This window comes from Dendrobates tinctorius, unplaced genomic scaffold, assembly GCF_039654945.1.
Source record: "Dendrobates tinctorius isolate UK_male_01 unplaced genomic scaffold, ASM3965494v1 ptg000102l, whole genome shotgun sequence".
NCBI lineage: Eukaryota > Metazoa > Chordata > Amphibia > Anura > Dendrobatidae > Dendrobates > Dendrobates tinctorius.
The window spans coordinates 37977047-38002789 of record NW_027361770.1 but is presented as its reverse complement, the minus strand read 5'-3'; the positions used below and the strand labels follow the sequence as shown (position 1 = coordinate 38002789).

General features: G+C 39.5%; 1 protein-coding gene across 1 annotated transcript in view; it reads right to left on the bottom strand.

The window, feature by feature from the left end:
* The window catches only part of LOC141099782 (dynein axonemal heavy chain 5-like), a 587253-nt gene that overhangs the window by 112090 nt on the left and 449420 nt on the right, over window positions 1-25743 (bottom strand). The window contains exons 63-67 of the mRNA XM_073587845.1: window positions 19236-19430; window positions 17799-17954; window positions 17264-17446; window positions 8612-8782; window positions 6661-7039 (exon numbers count right to left, since the gene is read on the bottom strand). Coding sequence (XP_073443946.1) covers window positions 6661-7039; window positions 8612-8782; window positions 17264-17446; window positions 17799-17954; window positions 19236-19430 — 1084 coding nt within the window. The remainder of the gene's footprint in view (window positions 1-6660; window positions 7040-8611; window positions 8783-17263; window positions 17447-17798; window positions 17955-19235; window positions 19431-25743) is intronic.

Here is a 25743-nt window from a genome sequence, read left to right as displayed (position 1 = left end):
GCTGTGCTGATGTCCGGGGGTCTGTGCAGGCATCGTCAGATGGGACTACAAGTCCCATCTGGCGATGCCTGCTACCATGACAGTGATTGACACATTAGCCAATGATGGGACAGTAGTAGTCCCATCATCCGGCTAATGTGTTAAATGTTAAAAAAAAAAAAAAAAAACTACATACATACTACATGCATGCTACATACATACTACATGCTACATACATACCACATATATACTACATGCATGCTACATACATACTACATATATGCTACATACATACTACATGCTACATATATGCTACATACATACTACATGCTACATACATACTGCATACATACTACATGCTACATACATACTGCATACATACTACATGCTACATACATACTACATACATACTACATGCATGCTACATACATACTACATGCTACATACATACCACATATATACTACATGCATGCTACATACATACTACATGCTACATACATACTACATGCTACATACATACTACATGCTACATACATACCACATATATACTACATGCATGCTACATGCTACATACATACCATATATATACTACATGCATGATACATGCTACATACATACCACATATATACTACATGCATGCTACATACATACTACATACATACTACATATATACTACATGCATGCTACATACATACTACATGCTACATACATACCATATATATACTACATGCATGCTACATGCTACATACATACTACATATATACTACATGCATGCTACATACATACTACATGCTACATACATGCTACATACATACTACATACATACTACATGCATGCTACATACATACTACATACATACTACATGCATGCTACATACAATACATTCATACAATACATACATAGACATACAGTACATATAACAGAGTAACATACTTACCAATACTTGTCACATTGTTCCCCGAAGCCATTGTCTTTTACGGAATAAATATTAACATAACAAACCACAAAAATACTCACCCATGATCCGAAGCAGTCCACGAGTGTGTCCCACGACGATCTTGGGTAGAGAACTGCAGCATCAGCTGATGCTGCCGCTCTCTACGGGCTGCAGGAATCCAATGACGGAAGGTAGGTATTCTTCCGCACTGTATTCCTCCGCCACTTAAAAAAAAAAATAGTCCCTAGTCTCACTTTTGACATTGCTGTGTGAGAAAGTTCCCACGCAGCTTTTGCCATAAAGTGAGACTAGGGACTTTTTTTTTTTTTTTAAGTGGCGGAGGAATACAGTGCGGAAGGATACCTACCTTCCGTCATTGGATTCCTGCAGCCCGTAGAGAGCAGCAGCATCAGCTGATGCTGCAGTTCTCTACCCAGGATCGTCGTGGGACACACTCGTGGACTGCTTCGGATCATGGGTGAGTATTTTTGTGGTTTGTTATGTTAATATTTATTCCGTAAAAGACAATGGCTTCGGGGAACAATGTGACAAGTATTGGTAAGTATGTTACTCTATGTTATATGTACTGTATGTCTATGTATGTATTGTATGAATGTATTGTATGTAGCATGCATGTAGTATGTATGTAGTATGTACAGTGGGGCAAAAAAGTATTTAGTCAGTCAGCAATAGTTCAAGTTCCACCACTTAAAAAGATGAGAGGCGTCTGTAATTTACATCATAGGTAGACCTCAAATATGGGAGACAAACTGAGAAAAAAAAATCCAGAAAATCACATTGTCTGTTTTTTTTCATTTTATTTGCATATTATGGTGGAAAATAAGTATTTGGTCAGAAACAAGCAATCAAGATTTCTGGCTCTCACAGACCTGTAACTTCTTCTTTAAGAGTCTCCTCTTTCCTCCACTCATTACCTGTAGTAATGGCACCTGTTTAAACTTGTTATCAGTATAAAAAGACACCTGTGCACACCCTCAAACAGTCTGACTCCAAACTCCACTATGGTGAAGACCAAAGAGCTGTCAAAGGACACCAGAAACAAAATTGTAGCCCTGCACCAGGCTGGAAAGACTGAATAGCCAACCAGCTTGGAGTGAAGAAATCAACTGTGGGAGCAATAATTAGAAAATGGAAGACATACAAGACCACTGATAATCTCCCTCGATCTGGTGCTCCACGCAAAATCCCACCCCGTGGGGTCAGAATGATCACAAGAACGGTGAGCAAAAATCCCAGAACCACGCGGGGGGGACCTAGTGAATGAACTGCAGAGAGCTGGGACCAATGTAACAAGGCCTACCATAAGTAACACACTACGCCACCATGGACTCAGATCCTGCAGTGCCAGACGTGTCCCACTGCTTAAGCCTGTACATGTCCGGGCCCGTCTGAAGTTTGCTAGAGAGCATTTGGATGATCCAGAGGAGTTTTGGGAGAATGTCCTATGGTCTGATGAAACCAAACTGGAACTGTTTGGTAGAAACACAACTTGTCGTGTTTGGAGGAAAAAGAATACTGAGTTGCATCCATCAAACACCATACCTACTGTAAAGCATGGTGGTGGAAACATCATGCTTTGGGGCTGTTTCTCTGCAAAGGGGCCAGGACGACTGATCCGGGTACATGAAAGAATGAATGGGGCCATGTATCGTGAGATTTTGAGTGCAAACCTCCTTCCATCAGCAAGGGCATTGATGATGAAACGTGGCTGGGTCTTTCAACATGACAATGATCCAAAGCACACCGCCAGGGCAACGAAGGAGTGGCTTCGTAAGAAGCATTTCAAGGTCCTGGAGTGGCCTAGCCAGTCTCCAGATCTCAACCCTATAGAAAACCTTTGGAGGGAGTTGAAAGTCCGTGTTGCCAAGCGAAAAGCCAAAAACATCACTGCTCTAGAGGAGATCTGCATGGAGGAATGGGCCAACATACCAACAACAGTGTGTGGCAATCTTGTAAAGACTTACAGAAAACGTTTGACCTCTGTCATTGCCAACAAAGGATATATCACAAAGTATTGAGATGAAATTTTGTTTCTGACCAAATACTTATTTTCCACCATAATATGCAAATAAAATGAAAAAAAAACAGACAATGTGATTTTCTGGATTTTTTTTCTCAGTTTGTCTCCCATAGTTGAGGTCTACCTATGATGTAAATTACAGACGCCTCTCATCTTTTTAAGTGGTGGAACTTGCACTATTGCTGACTGACTAAATACTTTTTTGCCCCACTGTATGTAGCATGTATGTAGTATGTATGTAGCATGTAGTATATATGTAGCATGCATGTAGTATGTATGTAGTATGTATGTAGCATGTAGTATGTATGTAGCATGTAGTATGTATGTAGCATGCATGTAGCATATATGTGGTATGTATGTAGCATGTAGTATGTATGTAGCATGTAGTATGTATGTAGCATGTAGTATGTATGTAGCATGCATGTAGTATATATGTAGTATGTATGTAGCATGTAGTATGTATGTAGCATGCATGTAGTATATATGTAGTATGTATGTAGTATGTATGTAGCATGCATGTAGTATATATGTGGTATGTATGTAGCATGTAGTATATATATGGTATGTATGTAGCATGTAGTATGTATGTAGCATGCATGTAGCATGTAGTATGTATGTAGCATGCATGTAGTATATATGTAGTATGTATGTAGTATGTATGTAGCATGTATGTAGCATGCATGTAGTATGTATGTAGAATGTATGTAGCATGTAGTATGTATGTAGCATGCATGTAGTATGTATGTAGTATGTATGCAGCATGTAGTATGTATGTAGCATGCATGTAGTATATATGTAGTATGTATGTAGCATGCATGTAGTATATATGTGGTATGTATGTAGCATGTAGTATGTATGTAGCATGCATGTAGTATGTATGTAGTATTTTTTTTTTTTTTTTTTTTTTTTAACATTTAACACATTAGCCGGATGATGGGACTACTACTGTCCCATCATTGGCTAATGTGTCAATCACTGTCATGGTAGCAGGCATCGCCCGATGGGACTCGTAGTCCCATCGGACGATGCCTGCACAGACCCCCGGACATCAGCACAGCCCCCCGGCAGGCCGGTACAGACCCCCACAGGGTGCACAGACCACCGGCAGGCCGGCACAGCCCCCCGGCAGGCCGGTACAGACCCCGGGCAGTCCACACAGCCCCCCGGCAGACCGGCACAGCCCCCTGGCAGGCCGGCAGAGACCCCCGGAAGGCCCGAAATGACGGCGCATCATGATGCGCACACACCGCGCATCATGATGACGTCATTTCGGCTGTCAATCAACTTTGAACTTCCGATTCCGATGCCCGATATTGAAAAAATATCGGATGTCGGTATCGGAATTCCGATACCGCAAGTATCGGCCGATAACCGATACTTGCGGTATCGGAATGCTCAACACTAATCCTTGATACTATCAAAGATCGATAGGTCCATAGTAGGCATAAAGGAAAGACCTTTGTTTAAGACTGACATTTCTATGTTAGTGATGGGTCTCTGAGATTTATGACTTGCAACTCTAATCCTTGCTGAAGGGGTTGCGGTCTCGTAGGGTGTATGGTCGATCTAAAAACTCTGGCCTAGGTGAAGGTGGAATAAATCGTTCCCCTTTGATAAAGCCCCTATTTCTACATCTTTGTCGCCCTCCAGAAGTTTTTTGTCTAGTGTCAGAGTCAGATGTTTCAGTTGATGACTGATCATTTTCTTTTTCCCGTTCTGGACGGTCTCCTAAGAACTTGTAAATCTTATTTTCCTTAAAGTCTTGGAAGTCACTACGATATTGCGTTTGTTTCCTTTCCTTGAGAAATGTTTCAATGTTGTTTTGTAATTGGGTTTCTTTAACACTGAAATCACTTTCAGTCTTGAATTTCTTAGTTATCTCAATTTGTTCCTTTAGTTTTTCAAGGTTTTTAAGGTATCAAAGTTAGATTTCTCTTTGTTAATAGGAAGTTACATTAACCTCAAGGAGCTACTAGTGGCTTCTTTTTCCCAATTACTCATGAGTTGGGGGGTTCTGCAACGTAATGTTGGTAACCAACCAGTCAGACTTGATTTGGCACTACTTGCCATTGCAAGAGTCCAAACTATTGATATGTTCCTACATCTTATGTTTAATCCCCCCGGATGAACCCACGGAGGGGGAAATGCATTGGGGGGGCTACACACTCCTTATGGGTAAAATGTGAACAGGTCTACACTTGAGGACTGCCCTTGTGAGGGCAGGAGCAATGTAGGGGCACAACAAGGAGCCTGACAAGGCACAACAAGGTCTTTGACGGATGGGGGTGGTCACAGTATTTTAATTATTTCAGTACCCAATCTATATTTCTATATCCTTCATTTTTGGATAGTGTATACCATTTCTCTATTTGTCACATCAGTGTCCCCTGTAGGACTTTGCTTTTTTTGTTTTTATTTATTTTATTTCAATAAAGATCATTTTAATATTATGAGTCTCTTCAACACTCGGTCTTCTGTACATTTAGTCTGAGTTGGTGGTGTGACATCATACATACAGCAACAATACTTTTTAATATATAGTAGTTTTTTTAGTTGCCACATTCTGAGAGATGTAACTTTTATTTTTTGGTGAACAAAGCTGTATGAGGGCTTATTTTTTGCGAGACAAGTTGCAAATTTTTTGCACCATTTTGAGACAAATAATATTTTTTGATCACTTTCTATTAAGGCTTTTCAAGCACAGAATGAACAGAAACCAGCAATTCAGTTATGGTTTTTATTTTTTGCGCCGTTACCCGTGCAGTAAAAGTGATAAGACATATTTGTTCCTTGGGTTGGTACGATTACAGCGATACCAGATTTATATATTTATTTTATGCTTTTCTATTTGCAACCAATTAAATACCGTTGTCATGATTGACAGCAGTATTTAAGGGGTTAATCAGCTCTGGTCAGCTCCAAAACCATCCGGGGTTTATACAGCAGGAAGTCAGCTGTCATGTACAGATGACACTTGTGGGAATTGCTGCTGCCAGGAAGCGCTATTCCCTTATTCCTTAGTGCCATTAAAAAGCGGCGCTGAGGAATAAGGCCCCCTAATAACTGCCATTAAAAGGCATATTGGTGGTCGTTAAGGAGTTAAAGAAACAGTGTTCGAAAGCCCACCACACCTACTACTATTTCATGTCTTTAGCAACTTAAACCACTAATTAAAGGGATTTTACTGATTCAAACTAATGAATGGCCACAGGTATCTGATAGTGGTCCAACTCTCAGCATCCCAACTGATCACCTGTTTGTAGGTAACACCATAGCCCCTTCAAACAGCTGATCAGTTGGGATGCTGAGAGTTGGACTACTATCAGATACCTGTGACCATTCATTAGTTTGAATTGGTAAAATCCCTTTAATTGGTGGTTTAAGTTGCTATAGACATGAAATAACCTAAACATGACAAGCATCAACTTTGGTATACTGTTTGAGAAAATGAAGGAATACTGTATAGGTGGTTATATCTACATTAAGACTAGACTACTAGAAAGGGAAGCAAAGAGTTAAATCTGTGAACAGTTTATAGCTAAATATTAATATATTATTAATACTAGAACTAATATAATATTAGTTTAGAATGTTATTTATTAAAAATTCTAGGTTCTTAGTTAACTGTTTTGTGATTAGCTGTTGACCAATAAAATATAAAACTGGGGAGAAAGTGCTGACAGAGAACATTTTCATATTGTACCTTTAATGAAAGTCTGGAATTCATTATGAGAGATTTTCCTAGCTTGCAGATCTATCTTTAATGCCATGAGCAAAGTGAACAGAAACTTGTGGTTTTCATACAGGCCCCGAGCAGTGTACTTAAACACCTCGAAAGTAAGATACTCAATGATGTTTGCAATTCTCTTGGCGGTCAGTTGGGATTTCACCGATCTTTCCATCGATAAGTCGAAGATGCCCAGGAACTGGCGGAGTGATGTCTGATACATTACATTCACCAAACTCATTTCCACGATGAGGAAGTAGAGGATACTGCCGCGCGTTGCTACAGGGCGATATTCCTCACGAGCTGTATTAATCTTCAACTCTGTTTCTGCTGCAATCGTCAGCTTCTCACTGACCTTGAAAAACCAAAACCCACAGCACATTCATAATTCATATACATGAATCACAAGAAAGCATAGTTTTGTTCTCATTCATTTACAAATCTAGGGATATCTTGTATCTCATGACAGTAAAAAAAAGTTGCATATTCCCTATGCATGCTAATTTTTATTAAAAATTATCCATAATTTCAGCTGAGCATTCATTTGCAAGCAGCAGTACAGTACCATAGGTACTCTGTGTGTGCAGCCGTATGGAGCCTTTAAAGTTTCTAGGGCAGAATAATTCTGCAGTAACACAAACTTGGTATGCCATCATATGATATTGGGTGCATATGGAGGTACAGTGGGGCCTTAGGGAGTTTTATGGGTGCAGAAATATCACTAATTTAATTAAAAATAAACAATAGTCATTATACATCTGAAAGGGAACTTGACAACTGATTCATGCTGTCCAAGTGACAGAGGAATGAATCAAAGCCAGAAAGTTTCTCAGAAAATATATTTAGGAAATCCAACCGGGATCATAGCCGAAGACGGGACTAGACCGATGCAGCATCCAACTGGCTTTTCATCGAGCTCCTAGATGTAATTCAACCAGTGGAAGGAAAATGCATGTCTAACCTGCGCTGCTGCAGGATCCAGCATGTCAACTTAATTCTAAGACGTTTATTTTGAACAGGTTTGACAGTCAACGTGTTTCAAGGTCACACAGGACCCATTCTTCAGGACAAAAAACTTAAACGTGATTAACAGGTCTCTTTCATGACGAAAGACCTGTCAATCACTTGGACCATCACTGGGAAAAGTCTACCAGGATCGGCACCAGACCAGTCTTGTGGTGAGGACAGCAAGAGTCAGATGACAAGTTCCCTTTAATAGGATGCAAAAATGTCAAGTGAACTAGGCTGAATGGATTAGGAAGTCAGAACTAATATCAAAAGGAGCAAATCCATAGGCTTCATAGCATACAATGTAGGTTTGACTGATCAAAGATTGATTCTCATTTCAACAAAAAAAACTTTATGACAAGATAATTTTGCTATCCTTTTGATTCTAACTTTGCAATCTACACTGGAAAATAAAAAGGAGATGACATTTAAAGGCTGAGCAATATTTACTGTTAAATGACACCCACAAAATGAGTCCACGGCTTACAGAAAGCAAATTATTCTCACAGACGAAGATTATATCAGCCGTATAAGTCTTTCCACAGCAGGCAGAATTATATTTTTGTCTGTTATAAATGTTTAATTTTCTTGGAACAACTTTAATGGTAATGCATTTATTATTACTACATTTCTAATCGCATCTGGGACATGGGTACAATAATTTTTTATCTTTTGTACTGTGTCTTGGCAAATGCTTCACAAGCATTAATAATGAATTGCATATGGCTAATAAGGTAAAGCCAAATTGTGTGAAGATATACTGTATATATATTTATCCTCTAGGCCCATTGGCAACACAGCATCATTATTTAGCACTATTAAGCCAGAGCCAGATATATTTTTCTTAAGCTGTTATTTTGTATTATCACATTACACCAAGCACATAAATTCGGTAACGCAGATATATGATACGCTGTACCTCCTCTGCTGTAGTTTTTGTGATCCTGAGAACCTCAATTAGAGACTCATCTTCTACAAGAGAACCTTGTGTACTGGTGAGACGAAATAGGAGATTGTCCTCTAGCTCCTGCATCTTCCTCTTGTTTGAAGTCACTTCTTCCATTAGCTTGACCCTCTCAGCCTCTAGCTCCTAAAGCCAAGTGTACGGAAATTTGGGCTTATCAGCACGGCACAGAATAAGGCAATTTCATGGACAGCAGTTAATTTTCATGTATAATTTTCAGATTTTTCTCTGCAGAGTATGCATTCCTATCCTCTTATGGAAACATTTACTAATGCCAGTATATTTAGAATATATTGGGTCAGGAAAAAGGAGTTGTATAGTACATTTTTGTTTAATAAATTTTAAGATTTAGATAACATATAAAGCACCAGTCCAACTTTTTTTTATTTCTCTGCTGGAGTGGTATCACTAATGTCTGCTCCCTGCCTCTAGTAAAATACTCACTAGCCGCCGTCTTCAGCTCTTCCCGGTTCTGCTGCTCCAATCCCGTTCCGCCAGCTTGTGACTGCAGCTCCTGACTGACCGGAAGTCAGAGCTAATGATCACAAGCTATCATCATAAATATTTAAAAGCCTTGCGGTTTTCTCTCACAGACTTACATTGAGAGTGACATCTGACAGCAGAAGAGGACTAAAGCAGTGCTGGTAAGAGCAGAAGACAGCAGCTTGTAGGTATTTAACTATTGGCAGGGAACATGCATTAGTGATACCACTCTGGCAGTTAAGTAAAAAAACAGGGTGGTGCTTTAACTATATTTGAAAAAGGGCAATTTTTGATGTAATTATTCATATTTAATTAAAATAACAAATATGCTCAGGAAGAAAGGCACCTCCAAACCTGCACCTTTTTAAAGTGCCAAGTCTCTAGTCCGTCCTTTGCCCTGTACTTAGCAGCCAAGCATCAAAATTAGAGCTTATACTCACATGCGAGAAACTCGCTAAATGCTCCAATCCGATTGCCTGCAGCAGTGCTGGGTATTGATGTGCGAGACTCGTCCGAGTTTCTCGCATGTGAATATGAGCCCTTACCATGAAGAAAGAAAAAACAGAAAAGGTTTGGCAAAAGTGCCTACCAGGATATGGATAGAAAAATGTTATGTTTTAAGCAGACCCTTCTACCACTTAGTATGTCAAGGTTAAAATGCTAAATATATAATTGTATGTTTTTTTGCTAAAAGTATTCATCAATGTTCATTATTTTTATTGTTTATTGAGCTGAATCGGCCTGAAAAACACGTCGTGTTCACGTGCCCTAAGAATTGCACATGTGGCACAAACATGGAACAATTGAGACTCATGCAAATATTAATACACTAATACATATATAACAGTCTGAAAAGCTGTCCAGTGTAATTCCGTTATGATAGTAAAGGAAAGCAATAATCTTTGTAACGGCAAACTATGTTATCGATAGTTATATGTTTGGAAGTTCTTATATGTGTATGGTCCGTTAAATGGGAATCCGTCAGCAATTTTTTGCTTCCTCATCTGAGAGCAGTATGATGTTCGCAAAGAGTCCCTGATGTATCACTTAGTTGACTGGGTTCTGACACAATTAGAGTTCTAAGATTTAGCAATGCAGCAGAGCTGAGAAAGCTAGCCCCGCCCACACCAGGATCTCGGTGTTCATACTGTAGCTATAGACAGTAAGGTGCTTATCACAGGAGGGTGCAGAGTCAAACAACCTGTCTCAGTAATGATAAAGTCCTACTGATTAAAACCTTCAAACGTTGCAAAGTTGTGAGATATGTTCTTCTGTGACCCTGCTGAATGTTACTATTTTATAGGGGGTGGGTCCAATTAGGGCTATTATTATGGGACCCCATGATTTCTTTGTACACCCCTGACTTAAGAATTATTTTCCAGGTTAATTTCACCATAAAAGAACAATAATGAACAAGAAACCTAACATCATGTGAATACAATGAAACTCTGGAATTTCTCTTGCACCAAAGCTTTGATTTGTGCTTCAATTATATGGTAAATGTTTCAGCTTACTCTCATAAAGAATAACTGTGAAACTTGTATAAATACAGCACATAAGTGCATTTATTAAAATGCCCATAGCAGCAGCAGCATTCACAGGACTGCATAGGGAATATGGATTGCATTGCCAGAAGCATTGAACATTACAATAAAGGAATAAGTGGCCAGATGGAGCACCATGGTACACGTTCATCCTTTCCAATTGTTCCGTTACAGAGAAAGATTTTTATTGCACTGCTGAGGCATTGTGGAATGAGTGATGGGAATAAATACGCAAAGATATTGTGTAAAGCTTTGCTAAAATGTTAAATATTATGAAGTGTTTGAGAAATTGATTTTCTCAGATCTTCAATTACACCGCACTTTGATCTATTCCCGGGGTTTCTATGGATATCACATATGTGGGTGTACATGCCAACGCCTGATGGACCATTTTTTCATTATCTTTAAATAGCACTAAATACACTGCGGAGGAGATATGCCAGAGCAATGCTGAAACAACAGGAAAATCATTTTATAGCAGGATACTAAAAGTGATAGAAATAGGTGTACACGTCAACCAAGCGGCCAGTGGTCAAACATCATATCCATAAATGTGTTGCTATAAAAGCCTCCACTTTGGGTAGGCTTTGCATTGGATACTGGAAAATTACACATATTACCTCTTCTAAACTCAGACAAAGCAGGAGACGTTCCAATAAACTCTGGCATTTTTTTCTGAAATATCTTTTCGGTAATTTGTTTTTTTGGACGTTTCCTGGGCGTTTTTCCTACAGTTCCGGCTGCCCTTTTTTTTTCCCCAAGATGGATTTTCCATGGTTTTTGTGACACCATTTTTACTGTTATTTTACGGTAATTTTTTTAACTTCATTACATAATGTGGTCAATACAAAGTACTGGCACTTGAGTCGGCAATGTTCACACACGTTTTTGCTGCGTTTTTTTTCCACAGGCAAAAGCTGCTCTCTTGACAGTAACGAAGCTGCTTACAAAAAGCCGCTTTTTCTGCGTTTTTTTTGTTTTGATTTTGCTTTCTCTTGTGCATAAAGTTTAGTGGCCCCCAAAAAAGCACGATTTAACTTCCTTAAGTTTTTGCACCAGAAATGCAGCAAAAACTGCTTTTTAGATGCATTTTTTGTTGTGTTTTTGCACTTACCATTGTTTCCTATGGGTGAAACAACACTGCATATACGCATGAAAAGTGACATGCTGCAGTTTGTAAAAACGCAGTAATTTTCCAAATCAGTCAGAAAAATAAAAAAAGTGTGTGCATGAGATTTCTGAAGTCTCATAGACTTGCTGGTACTGTAAAACACACCTTAAAATTTGCACAAAAAAAGGAGCAAAAAACGATGGAAAAACAGCACGTGAACATAGACAAAATACCAGGGCATTCATTAAATGTGAAGGAAAGGCAATTCCGGCATCAAAATAGGAAAGGGTTCTTAAGGGTGTGTGCACACGCTGTGGATTCTGCTGCGGATCTGCAGCAGTTTTGGTCCTGCGGATCCGCAGCAGTTTCTGCTCCAGTGTACAGTACTATTATAATCAATGGAAACAGAAATCCGCAGTGCACACGGTGCAGAATTTTCCACACGGATTTGCTGCGGTTTCAAAACCGCAGCATGTCAATTCTTTGTGCGGATTCCGTTGCAGTTTGGCACCTGCTCCATGGCAGGGGAAGCCCGTAGGCTAAACCGCAGAAAATCTGCAAACCGCAGGTCTTTTGACCTGTGGTTTTACCTGCAGATTTACACAAATCCGCGGGGAAAATTCCGTAGGACAATCCACAGTGTGTGCACACACCCTTACAGTTAAAGTAGTCAGACTGTGTAGTGTCCTACCATAATGACAGATACCTATTCCAGTATTTAAAATGGGCTATATGCTTTTCCCACAACAAATAACATTATGGGCTATAAATAATCTAGCGATCGAGAATGTATAACTGGTGAAGTAAGGTGGCACTTGATGGACCTATGATTTTGTTCAAACTATATAAGCATACAACCATGTAACCATAAAGAAACCGCTTTCATTTTTTTAAGCAAAAACTATGGCAAAACGCTTCAAAAGACGTCCAGGCGTCTTCCCATCTTCTTGCGACGCCACCCTCCTGCTTGCTTCATCGCTCCCAGCATCGCACTTCTGTGCAGGTGTACTTCTCTGCCCTGTTGAGGGCAGAGCAAACTTTTGCAGTGCACAGGCGCTGGGCCTCTCTGACCTTTCCCGGCGCCTGCATACTGCAGTACTTTGCTCTGTCCTCAAAAGGGCATTAAAGTACACCTGCGCAGGAGCGTGATGCCAGGGATCATGAAGCAAGCAGGAGGGTGGCGTAACAAGAAGATGGGAGGCAATGGACCTGCGACACCTATCAGACCGGAACGCCCCTCCACCCGGGTGAGTATAATAAAACTTATTTTTTTATCTTGCAGGTCAGTAGATGCTGTAGATAAGCCCTGAAAGGCAGTGGCTGCATCTTATAGTGGCCAAAACAGCTGACAGGTTCGCTTTAAGGTCTTAAAATACCTTTGTGAGGGTGAAAGAGGAGGGTTATTTTAACATATCCATGTAATTCCTATATTCTTTTTTTGCTGATCTGGATCTGTGACTGGTATACTAGCCCCAGCTACAGGGAAATTTCAGCCTCCTGCCTGCATAACAGAGCTGGTTTCCTAGACTCAGAAGCTCCTGTTCCCTACCTGCACTCAATGATCACATATTCCCTGCATCTGAGGAGGAAGCAGGGTAAGGGCCCCATTACATTTAGCGATGCACCAGCGATCCCGACCACGATGACACGGTCAGGATCGCTGGTGCATCGCTAAATGGTCGCTAGTGAGCTGCCAAACAGGCAGATCTCAGCAGCAGCGCAGCAGAGGTCGTTACTTACCTGTCAGACGCGGCGATGATGACGTCCTCCGCCCGCATCCATGTGTCGCTCGTTGGCGCCAGCAGGAAGCCACCGACGAGAAATGGACCAGGCCGATCTCACGCGATCAACAATAGCCAGCGGGGAAGCCGGTCGGAGGTGAGTATCACATGTAGCGATATCGCTAGCAATATCGCTGCTGCGTCACAAAATCGGTGGCGCTTTAGCAATATTGCTAGCGATATCGCTATGTATAAAGCCCCCTTTAGTCAATATACACAGTGCTGGCTCAGTACTATATATATATGTAGGGGGTGGAAGGGTTAAAAGAAAATGTCATGGCAACAGGGAAGTTACTTGATATTGTTTGTTGTTGATTAATATGTGTGATAATGAATGTTATACAGTATTTTATTCCTATGCAAGGTTTTGTGTTTTGGTTCTCCTAGAGGTTCTGTCTCAAGGCCGTCCCAGGGAATGGAGGGTGGTCTGTCCACTAGGGAGACCATTACCAGCATAGGGATACAGCTTGCACTATACAGGAAAACATATAGTTAATTCATGGGATTAATCCACTAGTTGGGAGGAGTTAGATTAATATATAGGTGAAGCACTTCCAAGGGAGAGTCAGAGTGGAGGAGAGTGAGTGAGGAGTTTAGGAGAGTCAAGAAGTGCTAGATAATGACCATGACAATGGGTTCTAAGAGAATGGAAGTAGCAGAGGTGGAAGGGCTCCTTCAGAGCAAGTCACCTAACAGTAGGAAGACACATCAGAAGCTTTGTGTGGATGCCGGGACAGTCTTGGGCCCAGAGTCCAGAAGACACATTGAGTGTCGTGTTTATGTCTCCCTGGTGATGAAGATGTCAGCAGGGTCACAGCGAAACAAAAGGATGGTGGGCTTAAGGGAAACTGTTATGCTGGATGGGAAGCTCCTGGGACCAACAAAAGATGTTGTGGCGAGGGCAGGTCAGGAAGAATTGAGTCAAGGACTGATAATACACAGGACCAAAAGAACAGCAATAAAAAGGGACTCTGTCTCAATTTTTATGCCGCAGTTGCTTGTACCCATATTACACAGTAAAGCCGAACCTGTTGGACTGGACCTATGGTCTCCAGTCATATCTGTAGCTGCATCTGGTTACAGTCCATGGACGGGGAGGTGACAAGGAGTCTCATACTACAAGTGAGTAAAGAAAGCACCTCAGAACACAACACCTCACGCCTGTCCGACTCCTGTTTAGAAGAGGGGTTTCAGGGCAAAGAGAACTCAGTTCTGGCCACAGCAAACTGGCCATGCACCCCCCTTCATATACAGAGAACCAGAAGGTAAACATGGGAAGAAACAATGTTTATCTTCTCCTTGGGGAGTCTGGCTAAGTGTGACATCAGCTTCCCTCACCCACAACATCACAATCTAGTGAAAGTTGATTAGACTGCACTGACCTTTTAGGACTTCAGTGTAGAGATGCAAATAGACTGCTTCAGTGCAGAGATAAGAGTGGGTTGCCTGGACATTCATAGTCCAGAAGTAGAAAAAGAGGGTTTTTGGGGACAAAACTTGCAAGTGACTGCAGCATGATGAATTCTAACAGTATGTAATGTACACATTGTGAGGTTTCTGCTATGTTTTAAAGTCCCGCTGCTCATCACGTAACTGCAAATGCGATTTGCATACTTACATTCACGACTGACTACCGTCTGTTACTTGCCTCAATGGTTTCAAGAAAAGCAGAAGAGAATGCAAATCGCATGAATGGTTAATTAAACGATGAGCGCCAGAAACATGAAACAGATTGGAATCATAAGAAGAATTGCAACCCCAACAATCCGACTTTAGCCTTTTCCCACCATGGTACACACTGGTATGTCAGATCTTCAATTAGAGTTTGATGTACATTGGATGTTGGGTGGTGGTGTAGAAACTGGGCTTAGGAGCAGATTCAAGCACATTACACATTAGTCATTTTCCTGCAATTGCGGCAACTATTGATAGATCCATTCACTGCTGTTTAATCATTTAAATGCCACTGGAAATCACTGACTGCAGGCAACAGGAAAGGTCAAAGAGCTCCCAGCACATGCACACTTCAGTACTTTACTCTACCCTGGTCAGGGCAGAGAAACACACCTGCGCACGAGTGCGATGCCGGGGACACTGTGTGGATGACGAAGATTGCATCATCCACACAAAGCACAGAATGATGACGGCATCACAAGAAGAGAGGAGGCACAAGACCGAGACCAGTGGCACCCATTTGACCGGAGCACCCAGAAAGTGAAAATTATAAAAGGTCTTTTTCTTGTCTTATTCTCTGGATAGGGAGCATATATATAGCATATTAGAATGCTGTATATACGGGGGGCTGAAAGGTGATGGCCTTATCTCACACAGAACAAACCTGGTGAAAATTCTCTTTAATGTTACTAAATATTACCTTTTGTTATTACAGTTAAAGGGGTTGTTCCATTTTAGACAATGTCCTGTCCAGGTTCAAATGTGTTAAAAAATAACAAACTGAGGTGAACTCAGTTTCCCTGGGACCACTGGCGAGTCTGCACCGCTTCTCCAACTGTCTGGCATTGGTTGCATTGCTGACATCACATAGACAGACTGGCAGCCAATCAGTGAGCCCCACTTCTCTGAAGGAGCTCACTGATTAGCTGCTGTGCTGTCGACGTTACATTATCACCGCAGTCAATATCAGACTCCAGAAGCAGTGGCAGAGTCTCACCGTTGAACCCGAGGAAGGATAGTACAGAGTAGTTTGTTCTGTTTTAAAGGGAACCTGTCACCAGGTTTTCCCAATATAACTGAAGGCCACCACCTACTTATAAAAAAAAAATACCTTTTACAATCTCCCAGTGCTGCCCAGTCTGGTTCGATATGCTTCACTGGTGCTCAACACCAACAATATAGAAACTGCTTTCCTCCTGCACTGCCTGATGTGGATGACGCATCCAACGTCATACGCACGGTGCCAAATCTCGCTCCTGCGCAGGCGTACTTCACTATGCCCTGCTGAGGGTTTTACTTTTGGGCTTTACTTCCGAGTAATTTGTACTATTTGTTTTCCCCCGATGCATAAAATAAGAGATTTTGAAGGTGACAGGTTCCATTTAGCAAACCCCTTTAACTATAGCAGGGCATAAAGTGTATAAATATAGTTATTAGAGAGGAAGCTGCCTAATTGTTCTATATTGAAAGTCGTTTAGGTCTTCAGTAACAATCCACTGGGATTACTAGATCAACATACATTTTGGCCATGTAGTGTATTTTTTCAGTGATAAAGGAATACATGAATGTTAATACAAAAATGCCTCTAACTTTACAGCTAATTGAATATTTTATTTTCTTTCAACAGATTTCAATTCTACGGTAGATAGCTGATGTTTGTACAGTCATTGCCTTTTTGTTTTCAATCCATTTTTTGTAGAAAATGGTCGTATATGGTGTGCTGTGCTGAGCCTTTTATGAGCCCCCTACCATTTATATCACAGTTAAATCAATTATAAAAGGATTTCATACTTTAAGGATATTACTGTAACAATTTTAGTATCACCTTATATTGGTGTCACAAGAAAGGAAGCAAAGAAAGAAAAATGATGTGTTTTTTAATAAATTGTTTGTCCAAAACTTTTTAACACCCATTGCAAAAGTTGATATGACTAAAAGAAATTGGACATCTGCAGGTACGTTCAGAAACATTACAATATGCTTATAGATCACCTAAGTTTAACAGTTTCCATACCTGCTTTTCAGTCAATATCACACGTCCAAGGAGCTGATCTTCTAAGCCTTTCATGGTAACAGTAAAGTCAATGACTGCTGTCTTGGCACTGATTTCAGGGGTATAGGCCGGGTTGGCCAGTTTAGTTGTAATATAAAGAGTAAATCCTTTCATAACATCAACTTCTTTATCACCAACTTTTACCTACAAGAAATCAGACAATTTACATCTATCAGATGGGGCCTCTTATTCAGCATTTGATGGCGATTTGCGCCTTGAAAAAATGATTGTATTATTGGAGATCAACTAAGAATGTGCCTGTGGCTCCATTTAAAGACTTGGTCACAGATTTTATCACACTTCACAGAAAGTTTTGGACATCACTAAGTTAGTGAGGACTATTGGTGTCAGTTGTGCCCATAGGTCCTGATTTCCATTTACACCAAAACCTTTATGCAGATGTTATCAAGGCTGGGCTGTATTTGTCTATAAATGATTGACTGGTTCCAGCTGAAAAAAGAAGAATTCTGAACATAATTACTTATAATCATCTTACTTTGAAGGTAGAGCCAGATTTAATGAAATTTTTCTCCAGAACATTATCAAGTGCTGGGTCAAGTTCTTCTCCAACATCTTCTATCATGAGTGGTCTTCCTAGAGAAAGGCTGTCCTCCAAGTGGGTCCTGAAATATTTGTGGTTCAGGGATGTCACCTGGGATTAGAGAACAAATGGAAGAAATCCATATCTGTTATAATCGTTTTCTATTTTTCATCTTCAATAAGTTAATTTTTGTGTCTTCATATTTACTACTCCAAGGTATGTGTGAAAGCTATATTGTAACCTTAATATAACCATATATTACACTATGAATACATACATTTGCAAAAGACGTATGTTGCAATACTCTTCCAGAATGTTCTATAATAACAGCATTGACCTGTGACTCAGTTAATGGAGTCATCATAAGAAATTCTACAATGATAATGTCATATGAATGTAATAATGGTAGAGAAAGAGCAGGGTAAAATAAGATGTGTAAAAAAAATATAATAGCGGTTGCCAAGCCTAATCTGATATTCAGAACTATACCTAGAACTTTACAGCATGTGGCTGGGTTTTATGTTCTGTAACAAAGAATAAGATAAATAAAATTATAATTGAGATTTCATGTTTATGGCTTCCCAATAGATTTATTAACAACATATGGGCCATCAGAATTCAGTGTTAATTACCAAGCTGCAGGCACAACTTTGTTAAGTGAAACGGAAACACACAGGAAAGAGGGAAGAGTGGTTATTATCATCATAAAGCCACTGACAATGGGGATCAAACTAAAAAAGTAATAGGATGCACATTAAAAAGAATGCCTTTGCCATAGATTTTTGTTCACAACTAAAACAATAGTCTTAATCTACTACATACTACGGAGCAAACCATAGAAGGTGTAGAGGTTTGTGGTTGCGCTTATAGTGGACCTGATTAAAAGTGACCACTTTTGCACTTAGTATATTATCATTGCTCGCTTGAGAATTCTTTTGTTTTTTGTTTTTTTCAACATGCCAAACGGTCCCAGAGATACGGGCCTTTTTATTAAGTGCTCATTTCTATGGTCTTACTAAAGGGGCATTGTATACAGTGCAATAATACAGAGTAACGCAAAGACACTCACCCAAAAAATCCTGCCCCCGTGATAAAGATCATAAAAATTAGTGCTAAATATAAAGGACCATATCTCACAGATTTTAACAAAATGGCATACTCAGGGGAGCAGGAGGAATAAAATAATAGTAAAAACTGGCCACTTTTCAGCCGGTGACTAGTTCTCTTTAAGCCTTGGTATCTCAGGGTACCCTATACCCACTCGTCCACACAAGAGAATACCAGTGCTATAAGTGAAATTTGATAGGACAAGCCCAAGGATGAAGTTATTCTTCTTGTACATGCAGAGACATGTGTAATTGGTATATGGAAATAACGCTTTCTTAATCTTACCTGTAACTCATTGTTCTTCTCTTTATTCTTAATCCATATTTTACCCTGACCTTGTGGGTCTATAAGAAGGGGGAAGCGAGATGCTTTTGTAACAATGATTCCATTTTGAATAGAGAGGTCATCACTGGGAAGTCCTTGAAGATTCCATTCACCAATCGTAGCATTGTCCACCAGCATAGAGATGAGATACAGGTCCTAAAGAATAAATGAAAGGTTCATATTATTAGGTTTAATGTGGAAAACAAAATCAGAATTTATAAATATGAGAGTTTGGTCTGGAAACAGAGACATCATGAAACATCAGTCTGGGGTTTGTGTTACTACTTTTTCATATTATATATTACAAGAAAATTGCCATTCTGCCATATAGATTGGTAAATTTGTCATCTTTTGCAAATAATCCATTTTATATAAAAAGGATACTGGCAAAACTGAAGAAAATCATTACCGAAATTATAGAAGAACATTATAAATATTCAACACCCTGGGTACGTACTACACTAAAGCCTCCCCCATCTTTGCCTCTGACTGACACAATTACAGTAAAATGTACAATGTTCTTTTCTGTAAGACTTTTGAGATTCAATAGACTTGAATTATTTCCACTATTTTTTCCTCTTTGTAACATGAATTATTGTGCACAATAATCATTCTCTCTATCATGCGAAAAATTGCTTTGTGTGTGGCTAACAGAAGAATTTTTAAAAAGATCTCAAAAGACGACAAATAAGGATTTCAATACTTTCGGTAGTAGTTGGAAAGGTTAGCTAAGAAATCCTAGCTACATCTTTTGGAGGCAAATGGTGGGCACATAGGTACAATCATATACTGCAGTCATATTGCAGGAGATGTCGATCATCGCTGTTAAAACAGGTGTAAAAAGTAATATCCTTGTTGTTCTGTGATTTTTTAAGGTGCCTGACAGCTTTATGGCACTTTCAGAGGTACTGGACTAAAATTCTTCAGCAAGAACTCAATCTTACAAGTCAGAACTTTTCCATTACAATGTCATTTTTTTTGGTCCATAAACCTTAAATGTCATTTATTTGAATCTTTGAACCATGACAGCTACTCTATGCTTTTGCAACCAAGAAATATAGAACTGACAGAGAAAATTAATTAAAATGTCCTGCTCTTAGACAAAACCAAAAGTGACAACAGAGGCTTGAAACTTTCAATCACTTTCTTCCAATCTAAAATGACAACAAAAGAAGATTGGGGATGTTTAGGCTTGTTGGAGAATTCTAAATAATTCTCTATATACATACGAGTCTCTGATTTATTTATTCACCTGTCTGAGGAGAAAGTGAAAAGCAGAATAGACACAAATGAAGTGAGAGAATGAACCGGAGAACACTCATACTGCCAACTTATACAGCAATAACACATGGCCAACACAGTACAAGGAGATTGTATGTTCTGTTATGTGAGCCCCAATGGGGACAGTGATGCTGATATCAGTAAAGCGCTGTGGAATTAATTGGCACTATATATGTAAGCATAATATGTAAATAATAATAAATGTACAGTAGGAATACAGGGATAAACAAAATGATTTTCCTAATAGTGCTTTGGAATTAACCATAATTGACCTACTGTCATGGGTTTACCACGACAGAGAGGAACCAGAAGACCGCAGTGTGTTATTTCTCCTACTCTTGCATGGATTAGAAGCACTTCACCTTCTTATTAAACAGTGTAAATTTCTTTGGGTAGTGCAGGGGTTAATCTGCCCTGCTGAGAGCTCCTTTAGCTAAGGCTCTCAGCTGTGCACTGTTAGCCACTCCCATCTCCTATATAATCTGGACCCTGACAAGCAATCATTGTCAAAGATAGCTTTTGCTGAATGGCTGGAGTTTGTGGTTGGTGTTAATTGGAGAAAGAGAGTTTGGTGTATTTATCTGTAACTGTTGATACATTTTGAGCGTGTGGTAACTCAAAATTTGATTTTACCCCATCCTCCACTCCCCAGTGCATACCTCGGTTGTTTATGTGTGTGCATTTGTATGTTTGGGATTTTTCGTTACCCTGTTCATATTACCATGTTAGTCTGGTTGGAGTATTACAGTACACTAATACTCCCTTCTTCCCTTGGTGGGGGAATGGTACAGATAGAGGGCGAATTCAGGCGCTAAGGCAAGGTACATTGACCCGGCATCTTCACCATCAGAAGTAACCAAGGGAATAGCGCGAGCTAGGGCACCCACTAGGGACAGGGAAGGAGCCCCTGGTCCCAGGACACCCAACAGATTCATGACATCTACACTTTGCAGAGTAATACTTTAGACAGTATCATGTAAAAAAGGTTAAATAATGGTAAATTGTTATGAGCAGGTTTCTGCATCATGACAACCAGATCTGGCTTCAGTCACCTTACAGTAACCTAATGTTGTTGCAAAACGTACATGCACTGTTAAATGTAGTTTTAAATATACTTTTTAATAAAATTCAATCCCCTACCCAAAAATGACATCATAACAAATGATAGGTAGGTGTCTAAAATGCACCAGCTATAGCACGCTGTATTTGTGTGGCATGTACAGTTGTAAAATTGGACTAGTAAAACAGATGTGCAAAAACAAAATTGATTGCAACAGGCATACTTTGTGTAGTAGACAGTCACAGTTAAATGTCTGGATTTTGGGGAATTTGTTTTGTGATTTAAGAAGCTAACTTCCCCTTTGGAAAAAAAGGTTGCACAAGAAATTAAAAAAATCAGTAGGGTCACTTGTGACAAGAAAACATACCATCTGACGGAGACAGGTTTGAACTTTTTTTCTGTCAAAAAAAATTGTCCTGCTTTGCTTCGGCTTTCTAGTACATCATGAATGAATAAAAAATCATATTATAATTCAAATGTAGATGCGAGCTACCCTACACCATACAACTGATGAAGCACAGTAAATATGTCACTGCTTCTTGCACCCCTGCTATCTCACTCTCCTTATGTCACTGCTTCTTGCACCCCTGCTATCTCATTCTCCCCCTATCAATTGAATTTCTTTATTATATACAACACATTTCAGTCAGGAGAATTTGTATAATACTTTAGGGAATTCATATTCTTCCTTCATTTCTTTCATGTCCTTATTGACTGCACTATACCACGTGATATGATAGTTACAAGACATTGTGATGAAGCAAGCACCCAAGGTCATGTCAGCCATTTTTTCGAAGGTTCACAATAGCCATTTATCAATACAACAACACTATACCAAATGTTGATCATGCTATTGTGATCAACCTGCATGTCTTAAATGCGCTACTATGGCCTGCAGCATGAAGGGAAATTGTCTCTCATCGAACACATCTTTGTTATCATAGCAAAGAGAGCTGCCAACAGTGGATCTAGATGCATTCAGTGTAGCAAAACCATCATCAGGCAACCATTAATAACCTCACTGATCAAATGCCAAGGTGTATAAATGCATGTATTACTGCACATGCAACTGCAACTCATATTTTGTTTTCATTTTTTCAAAATTTGCATATCATTGGCATGTCTATTGATCCAGTGGTTTCCATAGTTCCACAACTTTTCCTTCTTGGTGGCGCAATTTCAAAGTTGATGAGTGTAGATATACAGTACAGTACATCGACAATGTTCAGCATAAATGAGTATACCCTCTTTGAAAAGTAAGATTTTAATCAATATCTGACTATACACAAGAACAATTTCTATAATTTTAACAAGAGAAATTTCATTGAACTTTTTTTCAACCCATAACATTAAAGTAAGGTTAATAATCTAACTTTTATTACAAAATCTTTAGTTTTAGTCAAATTTGTTAAAGCAAAATGATACACCCTATATAAAAAAAAAACTATATCTAGTATTTTGTATGACCTCCATGATTATTAAGGACAGTACAAGTCTTCTAGGCATGGGATGAACAAGTTTTTAACAAATTGCAACATCTCTTTTTATCCATTTTTCAAGAATGACCTCTTTAAGAGCTTAGATGCTGGATGGAGAGTGATGCTCAACAAGTCTCTTCAGAATTCCCCATAGGTGTTCGATTGGGTTCAGATCAGGAAACATACTGTGATGCTGAGTCAGTACTCACAGGCAAGCCATGAGACAGGTTACTCAGGAGGTCTGAGGTCAGATACCAAAAGGGCTTGAAGTAGAGAAGGGTAATTCAAAGGCATGGTCAGGAAACAGTCCAGGGTCAAATGCCAAGAGGGTACATTAAAACCAGGGAGTACAACAAATGGATAGATTAGCCAGAGGACAATTCCTGGATCAGATACCTAAAGTCAGGCAGCGTCAAAAGCAGAAGGGGGAATGCACAAGGGAAGCCATGACAAATCCATGGTTCGGCAACAGGGTCAGAGGAAAAAGACACAGAACTAAGCCTCTGCATCCAGCTTAGGCAAAGCTACAACTGACACTAATAACATCTATCCAGTTAAATACCTTGCAAATAATTAAAGACAGGAGGCACCCGAGGAAATGCCTGCAGACTATACCATGAATCAAAATGTTAAAAGTCCAGCATGCCCCAAGATCAGATTGGATTACTGGACCTTGTACTCATACAAACAACAGTCCAGCAAACTAAGGATTCCATAGGGCAGCTGAACTGTCACTCACTGAGTTCCTAGGCAACAGTCAGTTATGAAAACGTGATAAATACTCAGCCATTGAATCACTTTCACCCTGTAGTTCTGGCAATAGTGGTATTTGATGTGTGTTTTTGAATCATTGTCATCTTGGAAAAGTGATGGTAGCATCTTGTCATTCAATATATAGCAGCACATCTGCAAATACATGATACCATCAATGAAATGTACTTCCCCAACACCAACAGCACTCATACAGCTCCTTGTAAGGACATGGCCACTGCCATATTTCACTGCAGGCACCGTACATTTTTCTTTGTACTCCTCACCTTTGTGACGCAATATAGTTTTGACGCTGTCAGTTTCAAAAACATGTACAGTTAGGTCCAGAAATATTTGAACACTGACACAAGTTTTGGCATTTTAGCTGTTTACCAAAATAAATTCAATATAATGTTATATAATCAATATGGCCTTAAAGTGCAGACTCTCAGTTTTGATTTGAGGGCATTCACATCCTAATTGGAGTAAGAGTTTAGGAAAAACAGCTCTTTTTGTAGCTGCCTCTTTTTAAAGGGACCAAAAATAATTGGACAATTACCTCAAATGCTCTTTGATGGACTGCATGGGCTCGTTTATCTATACTCAGTTATGGAGATAAAAGGTCTGAAAAGGTAAAGAAGTGCAATGTACTGCAATGGCGGAGTCAATCCCCATATCTCAACCTCATCGAGCACGCATGACAGCTGATTTCATCAGCTGTCATGTGCCTCTGTTGCAGGTGGAAGCGCGATCCATCCGTGGCTGTTAACATGTTATTCACTAACAGCGGCATTTAACTGAAGAGCGTCATTAGTCCCATTCATCGCCTCCCCTGTCATGTGACAGTTGGGCTACAACAGGATAGCATGATAGCCGGGAATCTCCAGAAAACCCTTGTGCTTGCCACTGCAGATCTCCTATGAACACTGGCCATTCATAGGAGATTATGATTTCTGCTACACAATGCAGGGCTGAAGCCCTGCTATGTGTAGCACAAGTGATCACATGATCGCAGCTTCAAGTCTCATAAGGGGACTATTAAAGCAAATCAAAAAGTCAAAAAAGCTTTTAAATTTTTTTTTTTAAAAATGCCCCCATTTGCTCTATTCAAAATAAAACAATAAAGAAAAAAATACACATATGTCCAATCAATCAGAAAATCAAATAAATTAATCCAATCTGTAAATGGCGTAACAAGAAGAAAAATCAAAACGCTAGAATTAAAGTGTTGAGGTCACTGCAACATTGCAATAAAATACAATAACAGATGATTAATACATTGTATCTACCCCAAAATTGTATCTATAAAAATGTCAACACGGCGGGCAAAAAACAAACCCTCATCCAGCCCCAGATCCCAAAAAATGGAGAGGTTCCGGGTCTTGGAAAATGACACTATTTTTTATTTCCTTACAAAATTTAGGATTTTTTTTACTGTTTAAATAAAACAGAACCTATGCATGTTTGGTAGCTGCGTACTCATAATGACCTGGAGAGTCATAATGGCAGGTCAGTTTCAACATTTAGTGAACATGGTAAAAAAAAAAAAACAATTGTGGAATTGCACTTTTTTTACAATTTCACCACACTTTGATTTTTTTCCGCTTTCCAGTACACAATATGGTCAAATCAATGGATGGTGTTATTGAGAAGTACAACTTGTCCCACAAAAAACAAGCCCTCAAATTACCATATTGACCGAAAAATGAAAAAGTTATGGCTCTGGGAAGAAGGGGAGTGAAAAACAAAAATGTTGTGAAAGGGTTAAGACAAAACTTAAGGCAAAAAGACACACAAAGGAGCATTAGTGATGTCTATAGCTTCCAGAATTCAGGCAGTTATTGCCTGAAATAGATTTTCTACAAAGTATTAAAAAGTAAGATTTTAATTACAGTAAAGT